This window comes from Monodon monoceros, unplaced genomic scaffold (assembly GCF_005190385.1).
Source record: "Monodon monoceros isolate NGI ecotype Baffin Bay Population unplaced genomic scaffold, NGI_Narwhal_1 Super_Scaffold_21, whole genome shotgun sequence".
In the NCBI taxonomy this organism is placed as follows: Eukaryota; Metazoa; Chordata; class Mammalia; order Artiodactyla; family Monodontidae; genus Monodon; species Monodon monoceros.
This window is the reverse complement of record NW_021703778.1, coordinates 146,572,079-146,599,411: the sequence shown is the minus strand read 5'-3', so window position 1 is coordinate 146,599,411 and position 27,333 is coordinate 146,572,079. Positions and strand designations below refer to the sequence as shown.

The 27,333-nt window shown below is 43.9% G+C and overlaps 1 protein-coding gene across 6 annotated transcripts in view; it reads left to right on the top strand.

Annotated features, from left to right (window-relative positions):
* Window positions 1-22,830, top strand: part of AREL1 (apoptosis resistant E3 ubiquitin protein ligase 1) — a 43,248-nt gene extending 20,418 nt beyond the window's left edge. For 3 of the 6 annotated variants that reach the window (XM_029238257.1, XM_029238255.1, XM_029238256.1), the window contains exons 3-20: window positions 1,706-1,766; window positions 2,616-2,842; window positions 3,782-4,019; window positions 7,460-7,629; window positions 7,875-8,055; window positions 8,255-8,502; window positions 10,550-10,627; window positions 11,399-11,540; window positions 11,671-11,792; window positions 13,088-13,163; window positions 13,691-13,800; window positions 15,331-15,510; window positions 15,684-15,809; window positions 17,516-17,645; window positions 17,733-17,791; window positions 19,684-19,773; window positions 20,201-20,376; window positions 20,486-22,830. In XM_029238257.1, coding sequence (XP_029094090.1) covers window positions 1,751-1,766; window positions 2,616-2,842; window positions 3,782-4,019; window positions 7,460-7,629; window positions 7,875-8,055; window positions 8,255-8,502; window positions 10,550-10,627; window positions 11,399-11,540; window positions 11,671-11,792; window positions 13,088-13,163; window positions 13,691-13,800; window positions 15,331-15,510; window positions 15,684-15,809; window positions 17,516-17,645; window positions 17,733-17,791; window positions 19,684-19,773; window positions 20,201-20,376; window positions 20,486-20,588 — 2,472 coding nt within the window. In that variant the 5' untranslated portion in view covers window positions 1,706-1,750 and the 3' untranslated portion in view covers window positions 20,589-22,830. Of the gene's footprint in view, window positions 1-1,705; window positions 1,767-2,615; window positions 2,843-3,781; window positions 4,020-7,459; window positions 7,630-7,874; window positions 8,056-8,254; window positions 8,503-10,549; window positions 10,628-11,398; window positions 11,541-11,670; window positions 11,793-13,087; window positions 13,164-13,690; window positions 13,801-15,330; window positions 15,511-15,683; window positions 15,810-17,515; window positions 17,646-17,732; window positions 17,792-19,486; window positions 19,848-20,200; window positions 20,377-20,485 lie in introns of those variants that run through there. The other 3 variants (XM_029238258.1, XM_029238259.1, XM_029238260.1) reach the window with 3 other exon arrangements.
* The last annotated feature ends 4,503 nt before the right edge of the window (window positions 22,831-27,333 follow it).

The following is a 27,333-nucleotide window of genomic DNA, read 5'->3' as shown; positions in this document are numbered from 1 at the left end:
GGTTCTGACTTACTGCTTGTCAGCTGCCTCTCACAGAAAAGGTTGTTGTGGTTGTCAGAGACAGTACATAGGAATTTTCCCAGCCCTCATGATGTGTGCCATAAATTTAGCATTGCTCTATTCCTCTAAGGAGTAAGAGACTTAAGACCACAAGTCTGTAACATCACCTACATATACTTCATTTTCTACTGAGTGCTGTAACTTTACTGAGGGCTAAATGTTCACGTCCAGGATCAGATTGAATGACGTCCAACTGAGGGAGTATTTAAGACAATTAAACTGCTGGTTTCGGTTCCACCAAGTCACCTAGTATATCCTATAAGGCACAGAGAGTTGCTTTTTGAGAGATGATAGCAGCTTTTCAGCATAAGGTCCCAGGAGATGAGATTCTTGTTTGGGAAGGAGGCTCACTAGTTGTGATCTCAAATATTGAGTTAGTATATTGTCCTCTGGAGAGCAACTTAATTCATGTGTATTGACAGTGTTAATGTTCCCTGTGTGGATTTCTTTTCTGGTAGGACTTTGGACACCAGTCTAAATAGGGATTTCTATGAAACTTGACATGGTCATTCCTCAAATTACCTACTCCCTATGGATTCCATTGGATATATTGTTATCAAAGGATCTAATGGCCATTTTTGGTCACTCTTTCTCTTAAATTTTCCCAGCATAATCAGACATAAAAGCACACTTGGTTGGGAAAAAAAAAAAAAAAAAGTTGTTTTGGTCCCTCCGAAATCTGAGCATAGAAATTTTCAGCTGTCTTGTCTCTAAGTTATATATTAGTGCTGATAAAAGGTGCTGGGTTGAGATAACATTGATAACCTTAATATATATGGACTTGAAAAGAAAGAATGAATTTAGTGCATTGTGGCTTGGAGAGCATGTACAGTCTATGCTAAGGTCAAAACTCAGTGATAAGATAGGAATGTCAGTGTGCATTGCATTTTTCCTTGGCAGTACCGTGGGTGGTTCAAATGAGTAATAAGATTGAAGTCTTATTCTGGAGATAAGTCTAATAACAGTGTAAGTTTCCCCTCAGACTCTGGCCCCTATTTGAATTGTTCTGACTTTGGCAGGCATCACTTAGGATGAGAAGTACAGCCTCCTCCTTTGCTTCCTTCCTCTCCTTGGCCTCTCTGCTGAGCTCATCTTCCACAGGGCCTGTTAGTTTGTCTGATTGGTAACAGCAAAAGAAAATGGTTTCTCTTACATGCCCATTGCTTATTATTGGGATGACCCAGAGTTCATTTTAATTACATAATGCCAACATGATGATAATAATCCTTTTAAACATTTTATATAACTATTTCTACTTAGATGAATTACTTCCAGAAGGCAAACATAAGGGGAGAGTGACTCCATTATCTTCCTTGCCTGTGTTAATTAGTACCACTTCGCATGGGGGAGGTAAACTGTCTTGGGGCCCTGGATCCAAGAAGATGAAAGCCATGCTATTACATTTTGTGATTAGAAGTGACTGTTTGTGGTATTCCTAGGGTGGTCGGTAGATTGGAAGTCTTTAGGAGGGGGAATGATGGTCTCTCTTTCTCTGAAATGTTGTAGGGCACCTGTCAAGCTAGAGAGAGAGCAGGGATAGTAAGGCTGGAGATGGTAGGCTCAAGCCACATGCTCTGCTTTGTCTCTCTCTGAGACAGCTGTAAGGAAGAGTTAGAGGAAAAACTAAACAAGTTTTCTTTTGCAGCTGCAGCTGTGATCCTCGGCTGTCTGTTGGCATTGAAGGGACCTGATGTTTTACGTCATTGGTACGTTATAGAAAGAGCTCTCTATTATTTCTTTGTTAGGGTTGCTTATATCATTTTTTGCCTCCTTACCTCCCCCTTTCTCCTTGAAAATAGACTTAGAAATATTTCCAGGCATGCCAGAATGTACCTTCACAGAGTTGGCAGTGTTATTCATTCATTTGGGAAATATTTATTGAGTAATTATGACCAGTGCCAGATGCTGTTTCCTGTTGAGTCAAAGTCGAATAAGGCAAAAATCTGCCTCCCTGGAGTTCATAACATGAAGGGGGAGAAAAGTTATAATAGATGAATGCATGCACGGGAGTTTGAGGGAGCCCAGAAGAAGGAACCCCTAACTGTGGCAGGGATTGGGGAGGGCTTTTGCCAAGTGGCCAAGGAAGGGGAAGGCTTCCAAATGGAGAGAGTAGAGTGCACATTCTTTTTACTATGTTAGGACCCAGTACATGACGGGAGGTTGGGGGTAGGCATCGTATGTGGACCATGGTGTAGAACAAGGGTTGGTAATCTTTTTCTGTAAAGGGCCAAAGAGTAAATATTTTCAGCTTCCCAGGCCATACAGTCTCTGTCACAACTACTGAACTCTGCGGCTTTAGGGCAAAGGCAGCCCTAGACAACAGTAAATAAGTGGGTGGGGCTGTGTTTCAGTAGAATTTTATTTACAAAAACAGGCAATGGGTGGGATTTGGTCCGAGGACCCTGGTATGGAAGTTCCTCTCTTCACGCACAGAGGTAGTGACCCAGGAGAGGGTGTCTTTGGAATTCTTGCTGGACAGATGACTGGCCTGTTCCACAGTGAGAAGCTGTAATGTGTAACTGGCGGGTGGTGTGTGTGTTCTCTCTTTTACATAGGTGGCATCACAGTGTCTGTGGTTGCATTCTTCTTCACAATTAAGTTCCTCTTCGAGCTTGCCGCACGTATAGTCAGCTTCCTCCAGAATGAGGACCGAGAACGCCGAGGGGACCGGACTATATATGACTACGTGCGGGGAAATTACCTGGATCCCCGGTCATGCAAAGTCTCCTGGGATTGGAAGGACCCCTATGAGGTGGGCCACAGCATGGCCTTCCGAGTGCATGTAAGGGAATGTTTCTGTCTCCGTACCCACTGGGGTTTCTGAGTCAGTTGCCTTCCAGAATCCAGTTCAGTCTGTTGGTGGTGCTGGCCTGAAACGTTCATGTTCTCCAACACCTCCCCACCCCCACCCCCCAGGAACTTGGGAATTGTTGACATCTGAAGAGTCATACATTTCTCTATCATTTTGGTTTAATAGGTGCTTAGCTTGGAAGAAGTGTAAAGCTTAATGTTACGTTTTCAAAGTGAGAAAAATATTACTGAAAAGAATAGGTGCTACAGATTAGGGGTTGGCAAACCATGGCCCAAGGGCCAAATCAGGCCCACTTCCTGCTTCTATAAATACAGACTTACTGGAACACAGCCACACCCATTCATCTTCCTGTACTGCCTATGTATGCTTTCACGTTTGAGGAGTTAACCACAGTTGAGTAACTAACTGTGTATGACCCGCAAACCAACAGCTTTACTCTCTGGCCCTCTGCAGAAAGTTTGCTGCCCCTTGCAATGACTTCTCCACTGTAGCCTTGTGCTTAGCTCCATAGTCTGAACCCCACTAGCCCTGCCTAGTGCTTTTGTTCACTCAGTGCCAGTGGTACCCACTGACTTACCTTTACGTTTGGGTTAGCAGTGATAATATAAGAAAAAAGGGCAAGTAAGACAGGGTAGGCAGCATCTGTGGTTCAGAAGTGTCAAGTTGAAATGGACTCAATGGTGTATTTTACCCCTCTCCTCAGAATACATTAAGAATTTGTTCATGACTTAATGGTTTTCTTTGAAGCATTGAGAGAATTTGTTCCCTCATGTGTGAGCAGGACTGTAGGAGTGGGTGGATACAGAGATTTACCAGTCACCTCCTCCCTCCCCACACTCTCTCAAGTAACACAGGAAATGATTTTCTCCCCCTGCTCAATAATGGGTGTCCCTCTTCTCCCCACCGCAGTTATTCTATAAGAACGGGCAGCCCTTTCCTGCACATCGGCCTGTAGGACTAAGAGTTCACATCTCTCATGTTGAGCTAGCAGTGGAAATTCCAGTGACCCAGGAAGTCCTCCAGGAGCCCAGTTCCAACGTGGTCAAGGTGGCCTTCACTGTGCGCAGGGCTGGGCGGTACGAAATCTCAGTGAAGCTTGGTGGATTAAACGTGGCCTATAGTCCCTACTACAAGATTTTTCAGCCTGGTAGGTTGTTTTTTCTTTCTTTCTCTCCCTCCGTTCCTTCCTTCCTTTTTCTTTTCCTTTCTTCTTTTCTTAAACAGTGCCTTTGTTGAGATTTAATTCACACGCTATATAATTCATACATTTAAAATACACAATTTAGTGGTTTTAAAACTTTGTAGACTTGTATAACCATCACCACAGTCAATTTTGGAGCATTTTCATCACCCCGTCACCCTGTACCCAGGTCACTCCATATTTTCCCCAAATCCCTTAGCCCTAGGTAACCGCTGATCTGCCTCTGTGGATTTTCATACTCTGGGTACTACTCTACCATTTACATTGCATAAAAGCGTGATCATAACATATGTGGCCGTTTGTGACTGGCTTGTTGCACTTAGCATAATGCTTTTGAGGTTTGTCCACACTATAGCATGAATCAGTACCTCATTTCTTTTATTGCTAAATAATATTACGTTATATGGATATACCACATTTTATTTATCCATTCATCAGTTGATGGACATTTGGGTTGTTTTCGCTTTTGACTACCATGAATAATGCTGATGTGAACATTTGTGTACAGTTTTTGTGTGCACATATCTTTTCATTTCTCTAGGAGTGGAATTGCTGTGTCATCAGCCGGGTAAGTTCTTAAGGGGTGAGGGTGCCAGAATAGACCAAAGTCTTCTGGTTTTTGAAACCTTTTCAAGTAAAATCACCCTAATCCTACCCTTGCTGCCAGTATGTGTTTTACTTCTTACTGAAGAGTGTCTGCCCAAGCTTCTAGCATCTTAAGAATTGAGGCCTCTATCTCAACTTTTTTTACCCCCTTGTGTCCTTTGTGCCAGATAATAGATGTTCATGTGCTTTAAAGCCTAAAAGTATAATCTCTGACTCCTGGTTCTGCAACATACCGTTTAGTGTGCTGAGACCCTGGCTGCCCTGTTTGCCCTGCCTTGGCTTCCTTTTGACGGTGTCATTAGATACTAGCCAGGTTGGTGTCCACTTTGGGAGTCAAACCATAACAAGAGGGGTCTTGAGAAGATTTGCATAGGTTTGCATGAAAGGTCCTCAGTTTTCTTTCTCTTATAACAGAGGAAGCCTCTGGACAAGGTGGCTCCCAAGCCTTCTCTCTCTCCAGGTATTTCCTCCTTTGCTTCAGTGACTCACTCACAGACTCCTTTCCACACGAAAAGGAGTTGCCTCACCTTGCCTCCTTGCCACCAGTGGAGAACAGTTCATATCCTTATAATGTGTACCAGCCCTTTTCTTTTTAAACTAAAACTGAACTGTTTATTTTGACATGATTTTAGATTTTCCTACAGTTGTAAGAGATAATACAGAGAGATGCTCTGTACCTTGACCCACTTTTCCCAGTGGTGACATCTTACAGAACAAAAGTACAGTATCACAGCCAGGTTATTGACATGGATACAGTCAAGACACAGAACATTTCCATCACCACAGAGATCCTTCATGTTGCCTTTTGACAGCCACACCCATTTTCCCTCCCTCACCCACCTGTTTTTTAACTCCTGGCAGCCCACTAATCTGTTCTCCATTTCTGTAATTTTGCCATTTCAAGAATATTATATAAATGGGATCATAACAGTATGTAACCTTTTGGTTAACGTACCTTTTTTGCACTCAGCATATTTCTCTGGAGATTCATCCAGGTTGAGTATATCAGTAGTTGGTTCCTTTTTATAGCTGGGTAGTATTGCTTGGTGTGAATATACCATACTTTGTTTAACCATTCACCAGTTGAAGAACATCTGGGTTGTTTTCAGTTTGGGGCCATTATAAATGGTGGTTTTAATTTGCATATCCCTAGTGGTTAACAATGTTGAACATCTTTTTATATGCTTATTTGCCTTGTGTGTGCCCTTTTTTGATGAAATGTCTTTTCATGTATTTCATCCATTTTCTAAATGTATTTTTTGTTTTTTACTATTGAGTTTTGAGAGTTCTTTAAGTCCTTTGTTAGAAATGTGGTTTGCAAATATTTTCTCTCAAGCTTTAGCTTTCCTTTTCATCCCCTTAACAGGGTCTTTCACAGAGCAAGACTTTTTAATTTTGCTGAAGTCAGTTTATTGTTTTCCTTTTATGGATCATGCTTTTGGTATCTGAGAACTCTTTGACGAGTCCTAGATTCCAAGGATATTCTCCTATGTTTTTTTTCCTAAAAGTTTCCTAGTTTTACATTTAATATTTAAGGTCATGATCCATTTTTAGTTAACTTTTGTATATTAGGTCAAGATTTTTTTTTCTTGTCCAGTTGCTCCAGCATCTTTTGTCGAAAAGGCTAGCTTTCCCCTATTACATTGCTTCTGCACCTTTGTCAGGGATCAGTTGGGCATATTTGTGGGGATCTACTTCTGGGTTCTTTGTTCTATACCATTGATCTGTGTGTCTGTCCCTCCACCAATACCGGAATCTTAATTACACAGCTATGTAATAAGTCTTGAAATTGAATAAACTGACTTTTTCCACTTTACTCTTCTTTTTTATAATTGTTTTAGCTATTCTAGATCCTTTGCCTTTCCATATAAATTTTAGAATAATACTGTCTAAATCTACCAAAAAATCTTGCTGAGATTTTGATAAGAATTGTGTTAAAATTATATATCATTAGGGAAGGATTGACATCTTTGCTATGTTGAGTCTTCGAATTCATAAACATAGTATGCCTCTGAAATTCTTTTTCTTTTTAAATTAATTAATTTTATTTATTTATTTTTGGCTGCATAGGGTCTTCGTTGCCGCGTGTGGGCTTTCTCAAGCTGTGGCGAGCGAGGGCTACTCTTCATTGCAGTGCGTGGGCTTCTCAGTGAGGTGGCTTCTCTTGTTGTGGAGCACGGGCTCTAGGCATGCGAGCTTCAGTAGTTGTGGCACGTGGGCTTAGTAGTTGTGGCGAACAGACTTAGTTGCTCCACGGCATGTGGAATCTTCCCAGACCAGGGCTTGAACCCATATTCCCTGCATTGGCAGGCGAGTTCTTAACCACTGCGCCACCAGGGAAGTCCTGAATTTATTTCTTTAATCAGCGTTTTGTAGTTTTCAACATACAAATCTTATACGTGTTTTGTTAGATTTGCACCTAAATGTTTCGAGTTTGTTTGTTTATTTTGCAATTATTCACTTATTTTTAAGGCCTGCTTCACTTGTAGGTTCCCAGGGGGGTTCTTGGTACTATATCTATAACTCTCAGTTCTGTTTTCTCCAAGTTTTTCTGTCATTTTGTTTAGTGCTTGCAGTGGTTAGGAATTTGTAAAAATGAGTTCCCAGAAGTTCATTTGAATTAATCTCTTTGTTTTCTTTCTTTTTCTCTGCCTCATAATGGTATTGTTTATCCCTAGGAACTGGGCTGGCACCCAGCTTTCTAGGACTCACTGACTGAGTAGATCTTTGTGCCCTAAAAATCACCTCTCTGACGTTATGTTCCATTGTCTTTGTTCCAGGAATGGTGGTTCCTTCCAAGACCAAAATTGTGTGCCATTTTTCTACTCTCGTGTTGACCTGTGGGCAGCCACACACTCTTCAAATAGTGCCCCGAGATGAGTATGACAACCCTACCAACAATTCCACGTCCTTGAGAGATGAGCACAATTACAGTCTGTCCATTCATGAGGTAAGCAGGCTCCCATCTTGCCCTGCGTGCTCCCACCTGTCACTCTCACCCTCTCTAGTTCACTTCCATCCATCTCCTTCTCCCCGACTGTTGTGCCTGCCTTCCTTCATCTGACAATACCTATCTCATTAGTAACTGTGAGACTTTGATCAGCTCGTACATAGGAAAATTCTTTGTAGGAGTAAATTACTGTGCAAACAGGGAAAATTATGTATGGTTCATGTTGCTTTGTTTTCCTCCTGTAGCTCGGTCCTCCGGAAGAAGAGAGCACTGGTGTCTCATTTGAGAAGTCAGTGACATCCAACCGGCAGACCTGCCAGGTGTTCTTGCGGCTCACCCTGCATTCTCGAGGCTGCTTCCATGCCTGCATTTCATACCAAAACCAGCCAATCAATAATGGCGAATTTGACATTATTGTCCTAAGTGGTGAGTTGAGAGAAGAGCTGTGATTTAGTCCTCTTCTCAGGCCACTTGTTCTTTGCACGTCTGCATTCTTCTGACCAACCCCACAAATATTAGGTATTTGAGCCAAACTTGGTTTAGAGCTCTGTGGACTAAAGGTCTAATGATAGGTAACTTTCTCCCCTGTCTTGCACTTTAAACCTTATTCCTTGTTATACTTCAGAGAATGAGAGGAATATTGTCGAACGCAATGTGTCCACCTCAGGAGTGAGCATTTACTTTGAAGCTTATCTGTATAATGCTGCCAACTGCACCAGCACGCCGTGGCACCTCCCGCCCATGCACACAAGCTCTGCCCAGCGCCGGCCCTCCACGGCTCTGGAGGAGGAAGACGAAGACTCACCCTCTGAGTGTCACACGCCTGAGAAGGTGAAGAAACCGAAGAAGGTGTACTGCTACGTGTCACCAAAGGTTGGAACTCTCATTCTTGCCCTCCCCTCCCCAACCGAGCCTGCTTGTAATTGGTATTTGGTTACAAAATCCACAAAGCAACCGTCGGAGAATCAGAGCGAGATCATTGCCATGTTGGGGTTCAGGGATACTGAGGAGGCTGCTTCAAGTTGAGCAGAAGGCCGTGCCTCCTCTTCTGTTGCCCATGTCTGGTTTGGCTGGATTACATCTCTGTCTAGAGAGTCTGTGCCTTGGGACTTTAGAACACCTGTGGCGTTCTGCTGTTTGATTGCTTCTGGGAAGATTTTTCAAGGCATGGCTCTCAGAGTTTTAAAGAAAGCTACTTTTAACCATTAACAATTTCTCACTAGTGTAAAAATTACTGTTGGACCCTTGTACTATTTCAGAATAATTTGATCTTTCATTCAGTGATTTGTGAAACCACAACAGATGTCATGATCCATGTACAGGATTGGAATAGAGAAATTTTGGCAGAGACAAGGAGGTGAACTTCCCAAGGCCCCTGAGCTAAGAGGAGCTTTGTCTTAGGGGTTTTCTTTTTTAGTGTTTGTATTTTGCTTATTCATACAGACCTCAGAAAAATGAGACTCTTGAAACATCCCATTACATTCCTTTAATTGCATAACCAAACCTGAGTTCTAATTCTGTTCTACTTTAGAACACTTTGCTATGCACTATTCATCATTTTAAAATCTAGCCTTAATTTGGCCTGGGGGAATGGCAAAGAGGGAAATGGTCAGGTAGAGATAAAACAAGATTGGCTGTGACCTGATAATTGTTGAAGCTGGTGATGACTTCATTGTACTGTTTTCTCTTCTTTAGTATGTGTTTGAAATTTTCTTTAATGAAGAGTTCTTTAAAAATCAAGAAAAAGAATCTGACCTACTACATGTTCAGATAACAGGGTTTTAAATTTTTTATTTATTTATTTTTCAATATTTATTTTATTTATTTATTTTTGGCTGTTTTGGGTCCTCGTTGCCGCACAGGGGCTTTCTCTAGTTGTGGCGAGAGGGGGCTACTCTCTTTGTTGCGGAGCACAGGCTCTAGGCGTACAGGCTTCAGTAGTGTGGCACGCGGGCTTAGTAGTTGTGGCTTGCAGGCTCTATAGCACAGGCTCAGTAGTTGTGGCACACGGGCTTAGTTGCTCCGCAGCATGTGGGATCTTCCCGGACCAGGGCTTGAACCCGCGTCCCCTGCGTTGGCAGGCAGATTGTTAACCACTGCCCCACCAGGGAAGCCCCACAGGGTTTATTTTTTATTTTTTTGCGGTACACGGGCCTCTCACTGTTGTGGCCTCTCCCGCTGCGGAGCACAGGCTCCGGACGCGCAGGCCCCGCGGCCATGGCTCATGGGCCCAGCCGCTCCGCTCCGCGGCATGTGGGATCCTCCTGGACCGGGGCACGAACCCATGTCCCCTGCATCGGCAGGCGGACTCTCAACCACTGAGCCACCAGGGAAGCCCAGGGGTTTTTTTTAGATTAAAAAGTTATTGCATTGTCTTTTCTTTTATTGTAAATGGCAACAGACCTCTTTTTATTCTGACATAAAGGATTTTTATGAACTTTTTTGTGTGAGACTCCTCCCATCCCCAACCCCCTCTTCCCCAGCAAATCCTTGGTGCCATTCAAATAGAGATAAAGCAGTGGGTGTGGGCCACTGGTGTTCCCTGTCCGCTGACTTGGAAGAAGTCTCTCTGAGCAGCATCTGGCTAAGCAGAAGATTTTGATTGTTTCTAGGTGAAATGTTATCTACTTATAAAGTGAAAACCTGATCTCAGATATTTGGAAATGGTAGTAAGACTTGAGTATTAAGATTATGAAATATCTGTGTGAAATTGCATGGTGAGAGTAATACTTTAAATTTGCCTATTTTAAGATAGAGTTGATGTTTTCTATTTGATTTCAGTCCTAAGTTATCTTCTTTGTTCAGAGAGGCAAAGGGTTATCATGAGAAATGTAGATGGGGACTGATATTTGAATTACTATACTCAAATAGAACCTCTTTATTTATCATTCACTTCATTTTCTATATGTTGGTCCTCCAGCAATTCTCAGTGAAGGAGTTCTACCTGAAAATCATTCCCTGGCGCCTTTATACCTTCCGAGTGTGCCCAGGAACAAAAGTAAGTTGAACCTTACATCCGGTTCACATAGAGCAGGCTTCAGCCTCCAACATCTCAACCTTTTCTTTTTTCCTTGAAGGACTTTTGGTGTTTCTGGAAGTTCTCATTGTGCACACAGGATTTATTGCCAAATAAAGAAGGAGTTGTTACCTCCTCGTGAAGGATATAGTTCTAGGAGGACACGTGCCTACAGAAACAGCAATTGGTAGCAAGTCAGAATACTTCAACAGTTATCTTTTTGTCCCTAAGACTAAGTTAATGGAGAGGGTGCTGGTAACTCTGACCTGAGCTTGGCTTCCCAGCGTGCCAAAGATAGCTCTTTTAGCACCAGTAGTCTCATCTATTAAAAAAATTTTTTAAAAATTTAAAAAGTGTTTTTTTTTTTTTAAACTCTTCTGAGCTTTTGGAATCTAAAGGCAAATCATTTTCCTCCAGCCAGTTTGCCCAACCTATTCAGGTGCTCATTTGCTATTTTACATATCCTTCCTGCTTTCACCCTTCTTATATTTTATGTTGGAAAGTCTGTAGTGTTGCCTGTGATCCTTACTAAAGGTGGTCTCTGTGACTCGAGTAATTTAAAATAAAATCTGAATCATAGAGCACTGAGGTGAAAGACAAGGAGATGTACTCCTGGTAGGTACTTACTTGGGGAAAACAGGCTTAACTTGTTTTTGTTTGTTGGTCAGAAGGGTAGGGATGTGAAGGTTTTTTGCTGGATTTGAGGGCTTTATAGATTAACTCCTTTTCTTTTTTTTGTTTTCCTTTTGTTAGTTTTCATACCTTGGCCCTGACCCTGTCCATAAGCTGCTCACACTGGTGGTGGATGATGGCATTCAGCCTCCTGTGGAGCTCAGCTGTAAGGAGAGGAACATCCTAGCGGCCACGTTCATCCGCTCACTCCATAAAAACCTAGGTGAGTTTGGACAGAGATTCTGATGGGGTAGGCATTGACCCCAGATATCTGGGTGCCTCAGGGTGTAGGGGTGGCTGCACAGGTGTCTTATAATGAGGCTGTAATCATGATGGATCTTGCTGCTCCTTAGGAGGCTCTGAGACCTTTCAGGACAAGGTGAACTTTTTCCAGAGAGAGCTTCGGCAGGTACATATGAAAAGACCACATTCCAAAGTCACCCTGAAGGTCAGCAGACATGCCTTGTTGGAATCGGTGCGTAAAGTTTCATCCCTGTCAAAAGTTTCCAACTAGAAACCTCTGATATTTGGTTATATTCTGCAGGTTATCTTTTTTATGAAACCCACATCTCTCTCTTCTTTAAACGTATTGAAGATGGTGTTCTATGCATTTGATTGTACTGCATTTGGGGCAGATTTGTTGGAGGTATGTTATCGAAAGGAGAGACTAGTTGACACACTGGCTTTAAAACCAGACTGAACTAGCTCCTGAACAATTTCATGGAACTCTTACTAGTCTGAACTAATCAGATTGCTTCCCTCCTCTTTGCCTTCATTATGTCATCTGTAAAATAAGAGAAGATGCAGACAGATGACTATTTAACTTAAAAGCATTAAGGGCAGGTGTTAAGTTGTTGTTATAGAAGAACGTTCCTGTTATTGAATCCCAGGAATAGAAGAGCTCTTGTGGGATTAAAGGAAATGATTTTTGTTGTCACTCTGGCCTGACGGGAAAGGAACGCCTGATGTGTGTCTGACTCCACTACATAGACACTGGCATAGTTCTTACGTTCCTTGAGAATGAGAAGGCCTTGGTCCCTGTCCAGAAAGTGTTTGTGATATTTAGCTCTGGTAGATGCTGCTGGGAACCCCTTTTCTCAGCCACATTCTCCTTGTGGCATGGCTTCCTGTTCTGAACCTAGCCTTGTGGCTAAAAATGTCTAGTGGATAGACTGTACTTAACTGAAAACCAAGACTCCTTGGTTCTGTTGCTGACAGCTTACTGATCTGAGCCATTGTTACTTCTTTATTTAAGAGTTTTCTCATTAATAAAATGAGGATTATTAAAAAAAAGAAGTTTCAACTTTCCAGTAAGGCAATGGTATAAATATGAATTAGATTATTTTTTTAATTTTAGATTTCTTCTGGAGATATTTACATTTTAAATATAAGGTGGTGGGCTTCCCTGGTGGCGCAGTGGTTGAGAGTCTGCCTGCCAATGCAGGGGACATGGGTTCGTGCCCCGGTCCGGGAAGATCCCACATGCCGCGGAGCGGCTGGGCCCGTGAGCCATGGCCGCTGAGCCTGCGCATCCGGAGCCTGTGCTCCGCAACGGGAGAGGCCACAACTGTGAGAGGCCCACGTACTGCAAAAAATAAAAAAATATAAGATGGTAGTATTAAAGCTTATTTATGAGTAATATATTGCCTCCAGGTACTTGTGGTTATTACATGGACAATGGCAATGTTCTTGTGTTTTTGTCTTTAACACCCAAGAGAGACTGGCCAGTGTTCTGACAGTTTCCTTTCTTTTTCTTTCACTGCTTTTCAGTCTCTGAAAGCCACTCGGAATTTCTCCATCTCAGATTGGAGCAAGAACTTTGAAGTGGTTTTTCAGGACGAAGAAGGTCAGTTTTGAAATTTCATACTCATCTTTTTAAACTCTCCTTCCCACTCCTCCTTGTCTCCTTACCCCGCATCCACAAAAACAAAAGCAACCCCCCTACACATACTCGCCACCCCTGCCCCAGCTTCTTTTTCCCTGGGAAAAAGAAGTCATGAGTCAAGACAAAAAGGGTGGCGTTTAATGGCTAATAGCGTGGTAGACCTTGTAAAGCACATACATACAGGGACTTGGAGGGAGAGTTTGAAGCAGAAGGGTAAAGTAACCTTTGTAGAGAAATGTCAGTTTCCTAGGCTCTCTGATCTGTATCCCCACACTAGGAGGCATTAGCTTAGTGATCAGAATACCTTTAATCCTACAGAAAGAGGGGATTTCAATAAAAGTCCATAGCTGAGGTGGGATGGAATGGAGGACACCAGGGTGGTGGAATGCAGGAAGTAAGGATCGGAGAGTATAAAATGATGAATAAATGAACAAAAGTGATAAGAGGTGGTAGGCCAGAGTCACTTTTTATTTTTATTATACTTTCAGCTCTGGACTGGGGAGGGCCTCGCCGGGAATGGTTTGAGCTAATCTGCAAAGCACTATTTGACACCACCAATCAGCTCTTCACCCGATTCAGTGACACCAACCAAGCATTAGTGAGTCTGTGACTTCCGCGTGGGTGGGAGGAAAGTGTGGATTGTGTTATAATGAAGAGACTAATAATAAGAGTTTGAACTAATCAGATTGCCTCCCTCCTCTTTGCCTTCATTATTTCATCTGAAAAATGAGAGAAAATGCAGACAGATGAATATTTAACTTAAAAGCATTATAATACAGTGGCTATTCTACTCCTTAGTGTTTTAATAATTAAGCCACTTTTCTCAAAACATACCTGAGGTCTTCCCTGGTGGCGCAGTGGTTGAGAGTCTGCCTGCCGATGCAGGGGACACGGGTTCGTGCCCCGGTCTGGGAAGATCCCACATGCCGTGGAGTGGCTGGGCCCGTGAGCCATGGCCGCTGAGCCTGCGCGTCCGGAGCCTGTGCTCTGCAACGGGAGAGGCCACAACAGTGGGAGGCCCACGTACCACAAAAAAAAACATACCTGAAGCAATTGAACTCTGTACAAGATCTCTCTCTTTTTTTTAAATTTATTTATTTTATTTATTTATTTTTGGCTGTGTTGGGTCTTCGTTGCTGTGCACGGGCTTTTCTGTAGTTGTGGAGAGCGGGGGCTACTCTTCGTTGTGGTGCACGGGCTTCTCATTGCGGTGGCTTCTCTTGTTGCGGAGCACGGGCTCTAGGAGCGCAGGCTTCAGTAGTTGTGGCTCACAGGCTCTACAATCGTTGTGGTGCATGGGCTTAGTTGGTTCACAGCATGTGGGATCTTCCTGGACCAGGTCTTGAGTCATGTCTCCTGCATTGGCAGGTGGATTCTTAACCACTGTGCCACCAGGGAAGCCCCTGTACGAGATCTTTGACTAGGTGGAGTAGAGAAGTAGACTTTGGCTGAAAGAAGTTCTGGTTTAGGGAAAAGGCATTATATCATCCAGTGATTAACTTCTGTTTGCAGCCAGGGACCATGAAATAAATATAAGATTCTTCAATTTAATGTAAGTCCATCTTTGCCCTTTATCCTCCAATCACTTGTTTTAAAAAAAATTAATTAATTAATTAATTTATTTTTGGCTGTGCTGGGTCTTCATTGCTGCATGCGGGCTTTCTCTAGTTGTGGTGAGTGGGGGCTACTCTTTGTTGCGGTGCGCGAGCTTCTCATTGCAGTGGCTTCTCTTGTTGTGGAGCATGGGCTCTAGGCATGTGGGCTTCAGTAGTTGTGGCACACATGCTCAGTAGTTGTGGCTCGCAGGCTCTAGAGTGCAGACTCAGTAGTTGTGACGCACGGGCTCAGGTGCTCCGCGGCATGTGGGATCTTCCCAGACCAGGGCTCGAACCCATGTCCCCTGCATTGGCAGGCGGATTCCCAACCGCTGTGCCACCAGGGAAGCCCCATCCAATCACTTTGAATTACTCAATGGTGGCTACCAAACAACTAATGCCATTTGGATGGGCTCTTTGACCTTAACACTGAAATTTTTGCTCCTTTGGGATAGAGTTGGGGAGGGAGGATCTTCACAGAACTAGGCTTGAAGAAAAATGGCCCAGGGCCTTTTAATCTTTCTCTTTGACAGGTGCATCCCAACCCTAATCGCCCCGCTCATCTGCGCCTAAAGATGTATGAGTTTGCAGGGCGCCTGGTGGGCAAGTGTCTCTATGAGTCCTCTCTAGGAGGAGCCTACAAGCAGTTGGTCCGAGCTCGCTTCACCCGTTCTTTCTTGGCCCAAATCATAGGACTGCGTATGCATTACAAGGTAACTCTTAGGTGTGCATTTTCTACTAAGGCCCCTGGCCATTAACTCTGGAATCTCTCCACCCTCAGCTTATTATTCTTAAGGTTGAATGGGTAAGTGGTTCCAAGCAGTTACAAATTTCGTTTCTGGGTAAGAGTAGTCATGTTCTGTTCTGTGTCTTTCTGTCTCCTCAGTACTTTGAAACAGATGACCCAGAATTCTACAAATCTAAAGTTTGTTTCATCCTCAACAATGACATGAGTGAGATGGAGCTGGTCTTTGCAGAAGAGAAATATAACAAATCAGGTCAATTGGATAAGGTGAGAAAGAGAACTGAAGCCTGTGGGTCCCATTTCCCACCCTTCTCTAGAGCAGGGCTCTCTAGTATAACTTTCTGCAATGATGGAAGTGTTCTCTGTTTGTGCTTTTGAGCACCCAGAATGTGGCTGGTGTGACCAAATAACTGAATTTCTAAATAACCACATGTGACTAGTGACAACCATATTGGAGAGCATAGCTTTGGGGCACTGCATCCCACACTGTATGGTCTTGGCCTGTTTAAGTGGAGCCAAAGGCACATATACCCATCCATCCCACCCATTCCTACTTTCCAGTAGAGAAAGAACTAAGTGATAGTGAAATGTCACTGCACAAGCAGCTTTGGAAGGGATGACAGTGTCTTTCTTAACATTAGGGGCAGGGAGGTAGATGACTCCTATTTTAACACTGTGCGTATATATTTTTAAACTTTTTACTAGAAAATTAATGGCCAAAAGTATTTCTGATGCAAGTGTGGTTTTGTTTACATCCTTGGGTTAAATAATATCAAATGGTAACGATGAAGCTAAGGTTGCAGTTATAAATAATTGAAAGCAAAATAGCGATGACTGAAAACTTGTGATCACTGATAGCACTGAACTGATAATCAGATACCTTTGGGAGCATTGTGGGGATCCCGGCTGATGGCCTTTGCACGTGTGTGGGCGGAGCCTGTCTTCCTGACCCAGCACTGCAAGGTGTCCAGAGTCAGTGGAGTACTGAATTAGGGTCCACAGGCCTAGGGGAGTACTGATTTTAAATGGATTTAATATGAATACTAAATCTTAGTAATTTACTACTTAGGCTACTAGTTAGAAATGCTTACACACATAAAATAAAAATATCCAGAATTGTGCACAGTAACAGAAAAAAGTCTTACACGTTTAGATCCATTGAGAATCCCTGCTTTGGAGCAAAGTTCCGTCCCTACCATGCTGTTGTCAGGACCTTAAAATCTGACCTTGTAACTAAATGGAGGCCCTCACTACTCACCTATGAAGACAACCATGGTCACTGTACACAGGTTTTTCTGGGGTTGTGGCATTAAGCTGTGCTTCAGGGCTTCCTCAAAGCTCCCTTAGGAGTTATTTATTGGAAGGAGTGTGCCAATTCTGTTTGAGAATCGTGCAGTTCAGCTTTTTCTTTGCAGATAGAAAAATCGGGAGCCCAAATATCTAAGTGACTGAAATCCTGTAGCAAGTTAGTCTCCAAGTATCAAGCCGTGGCTTCTTCTATTGACTCATGTTGGAAATAGAAGAATGTAGGGAACATCTATGCCCATCTTAGAATTTTTGAGACCTGAGAAGACTTCTTCACTACTTATATGGTTTTATTTATTCTCAATTGGCTCAGGGGTTTAAGAGAAGAGGTCAGTAATGGTTCAATTTTGGATCATAGAAATGTTAAAATATTGCTAACAAGGAACCATAATATCTTCCTGTTGCATCACCACTGTTTGACCAGGTCAGAGGAGACTTACTGAGAGACCCACTTCAGAAACAGTAGCGAGGAGAATATATAGCAATAGCGGTAGGAAACCTTAAGCTTAGTAACTAAATAAAACCAAGTGTGTTGAAAACCTGAACGCACAGTAGGAACTTGTGACCATGGTGGAGTTCAATAATGCTGTTTGTGGGACATACTGGGCAGATGTCATCTTATAAACTCCAATCCACATCCTCTCCCTGTCTTTTGCCTCTTCTTTCAGGTCATAGAACTTATGACAGGTGGAGCTCAAACCCCAGTCACCAACGCGAATAAAATCTTCTATTTAAATTTGCTGGCCCAGTATCGGCTGGCCAGTCAAGTGAAAGAGGAAGTGGAACATTTCCTAAAAGGTGGGATCCTGTCTACTCTTGGCTTTGAGGTGAAAATACTTGTATCCATGGTGTGGATATGGCTTTAACTTGGCTACTTTGTTTCAGGCCTGAATGAGTTGGTCCCTGAGAACCTTTTGGCTATTTTTGATGAGAATGAGCTTGAGGTAAGTGCTTACAATTGACACCCCCTATTCTTGGCTTGCTTTTTATTATGCCCACAGGAACTGGATTACTGCACCTTCTGTTATGAGATGGAGTAGGAAAGCCCTTTAAGTGTTGGTTTTACTTTTGTCACTCTTCCATGCGTGGACCCTTTCTCCAGCTTTTAAAAAATTTGAATGTGAAAATTAGGAATCAGCAAATTACTAATTATGAATATTAATAGTTAATATTTATTCATCAAATATTACTGATACTGGTCAAGTAGTAAAGAATGTTGGTATCCTGTACAGTCTTTGTAAATCCTGTGACCTTTAAAGTTGATTTAAGGGAACAATAGAATTTATTTGTTCAGACTGTTTATTGAATGTCTTCTCTATGCCATGTGCTTTTGAAGAACTGGGGAGCTAGGAATGAATAAGACCAAGTCCCTGTCCTCATAGAGCTACATTCTAGTGAAGGAAACAAACCAAAAGATGTGATGCATTTCACAGCTTTGTGTTACAACACTATATAGTTAATATATTCTTATTTTAGATCCTGTAACACCCAAAATGTGGCTATAAGATGGTAAATACCTTGCTATAATTAGCAAAATTGAAGTTCCATGAACTTCAGGTATAGACAAGAAATAAAACCAGTTTGCTTTTACCTGCTGCTCACAGATGATACACACAATGCAGGTTACTAGCTTTAGCTTTAACTTCCCGTAGCCTTTATGAGGGGCATGTTTCTGTAAACTATTTCCTGTAGGGAGGAAGTTCTTCTTTAAAAATGGGGAAACAAAAAGTAGTTTCAAGTAGTCTTGCACAGTTTTTATCCTTATTAATTGAATTGGCTTCGAAACAAGAATCAAAGTCTCATGCAATTTTCAACATGTTTTGTACCTTTAGATATGAAATCTGAATAATGAACTCTCCATCTCTCAGCCTGAAGTTTCTGACAGACCTGTCACCTCTTGCTGTCATTTTCTGGGCTGAGGAACAGCTTCTGGTGTAATTTGTTTTATCCTGGAGCAAAGCATTTGTAACAATTCATGAAGTGCATAGGAGGGAGGACACAGTCTCTTAACGGTTGTTCCCCATCCTGCTCTTAGTTACTCATTAGTTTAGCAAGTTCTTTTTGAAGGAGCCAAGCTTCTCAGGCTTAATTTGGGCTTTTCTTTTCTTTGATTAGGTTGTTTCATTCTTTATAGCTATTGGATGAATACTTAGAGTCTGCTAAGTAACTTGCTGGATCTTGAACCAAATTAGAACATCAACAAGATGTTTAGGGTTCTGATGTCATTAATGTTCTCATTTTTTGGCATTCTTTTTCATTTATCTGACCAAGTAGAGGCAGGGCTGAAGGGACGGTAGTAGAAGTTCAATCCAGAAAAGAAGGATGGATCCTGGGAAAAAGGAATCATAAATGCGGCTGGGGGGTCTTCATGAAAGGGGAAGGGCCTGCTTTTTCCCTTGGTATTCCCAGGCCACATGCAGAGCGGACAGTCAGTAAATACTTGGTTCCCTTTCTGTCCTCTGTTTCAATTCAAAATAATATATAGCAGCAGTTCTTAATTAAGGGTGCGCATCAGAAGCCCTTGGGAAACTTTTTCAAAATACACAAGTTTGTAACCTGTCCCCAGAGATTCTGATTCAGTAGGTCTGGGGTAAGGCTATAGGCATCTGTCTATCTATCTTTTTTTCTTTTTTTTTAAGCTGTGTGATTTTTACCACACTGGTTAGGAACCATTGGCCTATTATAATGGATTTCCCGAAGCATTCTGGCGTTCTGGCCTCACCTCATGTCTCCTTCTTGGTGTTTTCCGTGTGCCACATTTTGCATGTTAACATACTTGGCCCTTACGGTGGGGCTTTGCCCTCTGACTGCCCCGTGACACCTGACTGTTCTGCAGCTGCTGATGTGTGGGACTGGGGACATCAGTGTGTCCGACTTCAAAGCCCATGCGGTGGTCGTTGGTGGCTCATGGCATTTCAGAGAAAAGGTAAGTGGGCCAAATTTCTTCTGGTCGAATTTGTGCTGTCTTGTAAGGAAAAAGTTTCAGAAGGAAAAAGTCGAGTAGTCGGAGAAGCAGACATATCAACTGGGATATATGTGGGAAAGTGATATATGTGGGAAAGGCAGGTGGTCATCCAGGCAGATGGGAACCCTGGTCCCTAAGGGCTGTCACGCTGCTGCCACAGAGGCAGTACGTTGGAAAGGCAGAGAAATAGAACCAAGTAATTAGCGACTGCCCTCCTGACCGTGTAACAATATCAATTCCTTTTAAAGAGGTTGTCGACTCTAGCCGTTCCTACCTGCATGCAGTTAACTGGGGCCCGCCCCCACTTCAGGATATCCTGTTCCTTCCCCAGGGGTCAACTCCTAAGCTGCACATAGGTGTGACCCCAGCCTTGTGCTCTCCCTGCCAGGTCATGAGGTGGTTTTGGACTGTGGTTTCCAGTTTGACGCAGGAGGAGTTGGCTCGGCTGCTTCAGTTCACAACAGGCTCGTCTCAGCTACCACCTGGAGGCTTTGCCGCCCTCTGTCCCTCATTCCAGATTATTGCCACTCCGACCCATAGCACGCTACCAACTGCACACACGTGGTGGGTATCTGACTGCCTGGTGCGTGCTGTCACGGGGGATTATATTTCCAGCCCTTGCCAGTGTTTCTGGTGGTGTGAGTTAATCACTTCTCTCCCCTTGGCCTTCCAGTTTCAACCAGCTGTGCCTCCCTACGTATGACTCGTATGAAGAGGTGCACAGGATGCTGCAGCTGGCCATCAGTGAGGGCTGCGAGGGCTTTGGCATGCTCTGACCACTCTCTTGGCATCCACTTGGCTCCCGTGCTTTCTGGAGCATCCGGGTGCACATAACAGACACAACCACTGACCCTAACGTGCACAAAACCATCAGCCAGAAGCTGCTGCGTGCTCTCCGTGTCTGGAGTATTCAGTCACCTGCAAGCCTTGTCCTTCCCTCGCCCCTCCTTTCCCATCCCCCCCCCCCCCCAAGCCACTTTGGCAGGTACATAATCTGAGCAACTCACTCAGTCACGCGAGGAGGGCCATGCTGCTATGCTTGCACTTGGTTCTTAGAAAGCTCTCAGTAGCCGGAGTGGCGCTGGACTACCTCTCATGGTGACTGATAGCACAAAAGGATCTTGTCTCTGGTGTCAGAACTGGAAAAGGAGCTTTCCTTGCAAGCGTTTCTGGAAATGATCATTAATCCACAAAGAAGAACTCCCTAATAAGCTTTTTCTTGAGTATAAGCCTGTGAGATAGACAGACCTAAGAATGTGAAAGATAGCTGGGCTGTTGCCCCCAGTGCTGAATGTGACTCTCCTTTAGGGTATGGGGCATGTCTAGGCACGTGGCTGGCTTGAAGACTACTGATGCTTGTCCCTGAGTTTGTTCTTTACACTGAGGTGTGGCTGGGCTCGGCCACTCACCTCCAGCTTGTGCGGTCTGCTAAGAGCTGGGGGTTCTTTAGATTTCTATTGAAGAAACTTTTGGAGCAAGAGATTGGGACAGTATGATAGCATGCCACCGATCCCTGGTTCTCTCTTTGCTTGGTGTTCCCTGGCAGCACTAAGGCAAGGGAAAAGGAATCAGTAATTTAATTGCTCCTCACAGGTCCTTAGGGTCAGGACACAGGGAACACACATAGAGGAGATACATCAGATAATAAATAAACACCTAGCTGTCCCAGTTACTTCCTGTCACTCCATCAGTTACCAACAAGGGCAGGTAAGGAGGGAGGAAGATAAATTAGGTTCACTGTTATGTGATGATTGAAGAGAACCTGCAGCTGTTTCTTGGAAGATGACAACCACCTTTTTCATTACGATTTGAATGAAGACGTTTTCAAGACTCAAAATCTCATAGAATTCCCAAATTTCTGTTTCTAAGAAGGCTTCGCTGCAAGCTACCATTCCCAATGGGGCATTCGACTCTGAAAATATTTACAAGCCATCTTTATTGCCAAAACCAGCAAGTACAAAGAGTCCAGAGATGAGGCGGGACTTGCAGCAGTGCCTTGGCCTCCTGGAAGCACGCCTGAGTCCTCCTGTTCCCAGAGATCACGAGGAACAAGCCTTCCTGAGCTGCTACAATTCCTGCCTGACCTCACTCCTTCGCAGTTGTCATTTGTCCTTCTTGGCATGGGTGCTGACCTCACTCATCCTTGGGGTCTAGGATCAAGCATCAGGGCCTCTGTACCCCAGGGTCCTCCATGCCACACGGTCACTGCTGTCCTCAGGGACCAGGACAAGGTGCTGCTGCCTGCCCCGGTGTTTTCCTATGGGATATGTACAGGCAAGTTTCATCATCCCCCGGGAAACCTGATGCTGCCCCTCGGGCCCAGAGAGGGTTTCCAGCTGGGGGGCACGTGGGTTGGTTCTGCTGTCTTTGGCTGTTGTTTCTCTCCTGGATTCTGCATTCTCCTCTCCAGAGACTCATGCTGGAGCTCAAGCCGATTTTCTTGGTTAGATCTGTCCTTTTAAGCTCTAGTCATAGCACTTTTCAGAGCATCCTGGGTACCATTGCAGCCCAGCTGCATCCTGCGGTGGTCCTTAGCCCCAAGGTCTTTGTTTAACAAAACCCTTTGGTACTGTTGTGGTTTTCTGTTCTTCCCGTTTACCCTCTCTCTCCTAACTATTCAAAAGTATCTTTGCTCTTTAGGCCTTTCCTTTGACCTTTTTTTCTAATCCTGCTTTGGAACTAGCCAGTGTGGGGAGAGGTACACCATGTCGGAGAGAAGGAAGAGTGTCTGTTACTTCTTGAGCAGTTTTCTATTCACGTTTCTTATTTTGGCCAGCTTGTTTTATTTATGCCCTTGTGACCCAGATGCTTGGGGAGCCAGCTAACCTCCTGGCCTTTAGTCTCTTCAAAGGAGACCAGGCACCAAGTGAACACCAAGGAAGATGTCGGCATGTTTCTAGAACTTCAGCAGAGACCAAGCCCTGCTGCTGCAAATTTGTCAGGCCAGACAAAAGGGCCAGACAGTTGCAGCAATAGTGTAAATATTTTGTACAGTAAATAAATGAATGTTTGAAAGGACTAAGGAGCAAGCGACTGCTTTACGTGATGATTCAGGGCTTAAATTGGAGGTGGGGAAGGAACAGAAAATTAGAAACGTTTTTGCATTTCCCCAGTAATGCCTCAGAAGCAGTCAGCTTGGGGTTGAATGTACTCCCGGAGCCCTGGCCTGGCCCAGACTTTCTTGCCCTTTCACCCTTCCCTGATTACTGTCCATGGTGCCAGGCAGGGCCACAGTGCTTGCTTGCACAGAGAGCCAATGGCTGGGACAAGCAAGTGCTTGTGCTCAGCTCCAGAAGGAGAAACCAGTTTGGCAAAAGTAGAGGATGTCTGTTCTCATCAGTCTTTTAAACATTAATTAGTTGTTGTTTTACAACATAAGAAACTCAGTGTAGAAAACTTGGAAATTAAAAAAAAGTACAAGAAAAAAAGTTACTTGCCATCCAGAGGGAATAACACTTTGGGGATGGCCTTCTTATTTGCATATAATCACACATGTATTTCTCAATGTGCCCTTGACCCTCCCACAAAAGTTTGCATATGGCAAACAAAAACCCTGTTCCACAAAAGTTTTTGGGTGGCAGGCGGGACCAATTCTTTTCTAACCACAGATAAGCTTGGCAGAAAGACAAGATCAGACCTCTGATTTGAGCCTTGTAGGAAAAGTGTTAGGGACCCTGACTTTCTTGGGGAAGTAATCATGGTGTCTTTGTGCATTGGCTCCCATTCTGGAAAATCAAAACAAAATCCCCTTTATAATTGTTTTTCTTTTTGTTTTGTTTTTTGTCATTTTTTGTTAGTTTTTCTTTGTTTTGTTTGGCCATGGTGTATGCCTTGCGGGATCTTAGTTCCCTGAGCAGGGATTGAACCCTGGCCTGGCAGTGAAAGCGCCGAGCCTTAACCACTGGACCGTCAGGGAATTTCTCTGTAATAGTTTTTAAAATACAGATTATTTTTTCTCCCCACCCCCACCTCCCAGACCCAGTGGATTGGAATCTTAACTTGAAAATTACTCCTTTAGAGTGCATTCAAGGTACTCCCACCTCATCAAGCCCCCTTGAATGGTATGAGATGTCTTAAACACACAAAACAAAATTCTGTCCCTCCAACTTTACACTTATAGGTTATTTAACAGTCCTACATCATTTACACATGCTGCTCTTGTGGCTTTGAACGGGTCACTATGAACATTTGTCACTGAGTGATTTCATCCCATCATGCAATTATTCATAAGACTCAAGAGGCTGGTAGAATTGTTCTTAAATTAGCACAGTAAAATACTGCCTTCAGCTTCTCATGCACTGTTACCTTTGAGCCACTGCAGCTCAAGCTCTGAGACCTCTGCCCAGCTACACTTCTCTTAGGACACAGTAGAGGTTCTCCAGCAGGTGGCTTGACCAGAGGGCTCCTTACCTCTGCTTTGGCTTCGCTTAGGCCCTCCAGGGGCCTAAGGTGCTCCAGGTATCCTGTTATTCTTTCTTTTAAAAATGAATAATTCCTTTTTTCTTTTATTTTGAGATGAACATATTTAAAAAAAAAAAGGCATACAAGCATGTACATTTTAACAAATAATTATAAGGGAAGAGCACATGTAACCACTATCCAGGAAAGAAAGAAAACATTACAGCACTGCAGAGCAAGTCTCTTCCCACCCTTCTAGAGGTAACTTTTCCTGACTTTTAGAGTAATTGTTTTACCAGTTCCCTGCTCAAACAGCATGCCCTAAAAAATCACAGTGGGGAGGGGGAAAAAAGAGCCCATGTGATCTTTTATTTATTTATTTATTTATTTATTTATTTATTTATTTATGGCCGTGTTGGGTCTTCGTTGCTGTGCACAGGCTCTCTCTAGTTGCGATGAGCAGGGGCTACTGTTGCAGTGTGGGGGCTTCTCATTGCAGTGGCTTCTCTTGTTGCGGAGCATAGGCTCTAGGTGTGTGGGCTTCAGTAGTTGTGGTATGCAGGCTCAGTAGTTGTGGCGCACGGGCTTAGTTGCTCTGCGGCATGTGGGATCTTCCCGGACCAGGGCTCGAACCCGTGTCACCTGCACTGGCAGGCGGATTCTTATCCACTGCACCACCAGGGAAGTCCCCCCATGTGATCTCTTGATAAGATGCTAACCAAAGTCAATTTCTCCATAGTAATTCCTATACCTCACAATTAGTTTTAAAAGTCTTCTGAAACCATTGTTGGCCTGTGAGAATCTAGTTCCCGTTCCTGATGCTGAATCTGAGGAATCATATTCAAAGACCACCAAGTCTCTCTGCAGAGGTTTTTCCCCAGATATCCTAAATTGGATACTCCTTTGCTTTTATACCCTGAAGAGGTGTTATGGATTGATCTAATGTGATCATGATTCTCTTTGGTGGTCAGCAGCAGGTTCTTGAGTGTAGTAGTATTGAAAATGACTTGGTACTAAATTGTCCCCCAAACTGTGGGATGGGCTAGTATTTCTGATTCAGAGTACTGAATCTGTGCACCTTCTAACAGAAAGCCATCCCAAAGTTCTTGGAGAGCTTAGGCTTTTGCTTGGAGTACAAAGGGAGGGGATTTAGAAATCTGCAGAGGCTATGGTGATGATCTTGGTCTGTATGTGATAGAGGGGTGCTGCTAGTTGAGATATGCCTTGCTACAAATACCTTCCTTCCCAGATCAATTCACTTTAATGTTGCTTGTATATGAATACTTTGTGGTAGCCACAGCAGGGACCTGGTTCGCTGTGGTGAACTCAGGTATGGTCTCTACAAGATGCTCAGTGAATTCCTGGTGAGGAGATGTAGAGGACACAGCCTCTTTCGAGAAGTTAGAGGAGTGTTAGCTATAGTTCTTTTTTTTTTTTTTGGTACGTGGGCCTCTCACTGTCGTGGCCTCTCCCGTTGCGGAGCACAGGCTCCGGACGCGCAGGCTCAGCGGCCATGGCTCACGGGCCCAACCGCTCCGCGGCATGTGGGAACTTCCCGGACCGGGGCACGAACCCGTGTCCCCTGCATTGGCAGGCGGACTCTCAACCACTGCGCCGCCAGGGAAGCCCGCTATAGTTCTTTTGATATGGCATCAGAGGTGGCTTTAGCAAAGTTGTCCAGGTTGTCAGTAGGGTCCTGGCTTGTTAATACCAGCCAGCAGCCACAGCTTCTTAAACACAAGGTGGAAATAATGTTGATACGTCTAGGGGCAGGGACCAAACACACTAGCACAGAACCAGAGCATCTAGTCACCTTGTAAGAACAGTAAGAGACTCCCCTTGTAGTCTTTCTTCAGGGAGATGATGGATAATTTATCCAGGATGAAGCCTGTGGATATGGTTGCTACTTCCTTGCAGTCCCCAGTTAGCAGGCCAGCAGGGCCTTTGTAGTCTTTGATGGCCATGAATGCCTTAAACCATGCTTGGCCGGCCAGCCAGGCAACTTTCCGAGTGAGCAAGGTCTTAGGACTTCATCTCTTAGGGGTGACTCTAGGAAGAAGTCAGTCGAGCTAGGTGAGGATATAAATTTCTTTTACAAACTTCATTGTGTCCTAGACCAGGTGGCTCCTCCTGATGACAGGAACCTACCTGTATCCTGTGTTTCTGACTCCAGAGCCCCTGGGCCTCCAGCCTCCCCTGCGGGACGGTCATCTCCTGTCATTTGGCCTTTTCTAAAAGAAGATGCCCCTGAATGCTTTTGCATCCAGTGTGCAGAATGGAACCCTCAAAGGGTAGAGAGCCATGAGTTGATGAACTCCCACGGTTCAACCTTGGGCAAGACAATCTTTTAGTATTAGTTTTCTGACCTGCAAAATGATGTTGTTAACTAAAGAAAATTGACTAATAACTTGGAGCCCTTGGAAAAGTTTTCCTATATATAATATGTGTGACACCATATTGATTATGGCTTAGGGCCCTGGTAACTTCCGCAGCAGGAGACTGTATGGGTCTGGGGGCAGTAGGGGATGCTAGAGTGGATGACTGGTATGCGGTGGGGCTCTGGCTCCACCTTGCCATGTCCAGGCAGGCCAGAGAGAATGGGTATTCAGGACACCTAGTCCAAACACCTGTGAAGAAGAGCCCAGGTCAGAAGAGACCACCTCTCTCTTCTTCATGTGACCCTCCAAAGGCCAGAGGAAGTATTTGAAGGGACTGCATCTCAAGCCATGTCATGTGGTAGGCAACCTAATACCCTTGACTTGCCTTAACTCACCTGATTACTGAATCATAATAATAGCTACCGATTTTTGAGCTCTTCCCTTATGCTAGGAGCTTTAATATATATTGTCTCATGTTGACAATGACCCTGCAAGGTAAGTCTTGTTTTCTCCATTCTACACGAGACACAGTTGAGACTCAGAAAGGATAAGTAGCTGCCAAGGTTCCTTAGCTAGTAAGTGGCAGAGCAGTATTTGAACTTGGGTCTGTTTTATGTCAAAGCCCAAACTCTTTCCACATTGCTGGTTTGTCTCTAGCAGGTTAGCTTAGACTAAGAAACAACCCAGGCACTGGGCCACCTGTGTTCACTGACTCTGTCTCACATTCACTTGGTGACACTGTGTG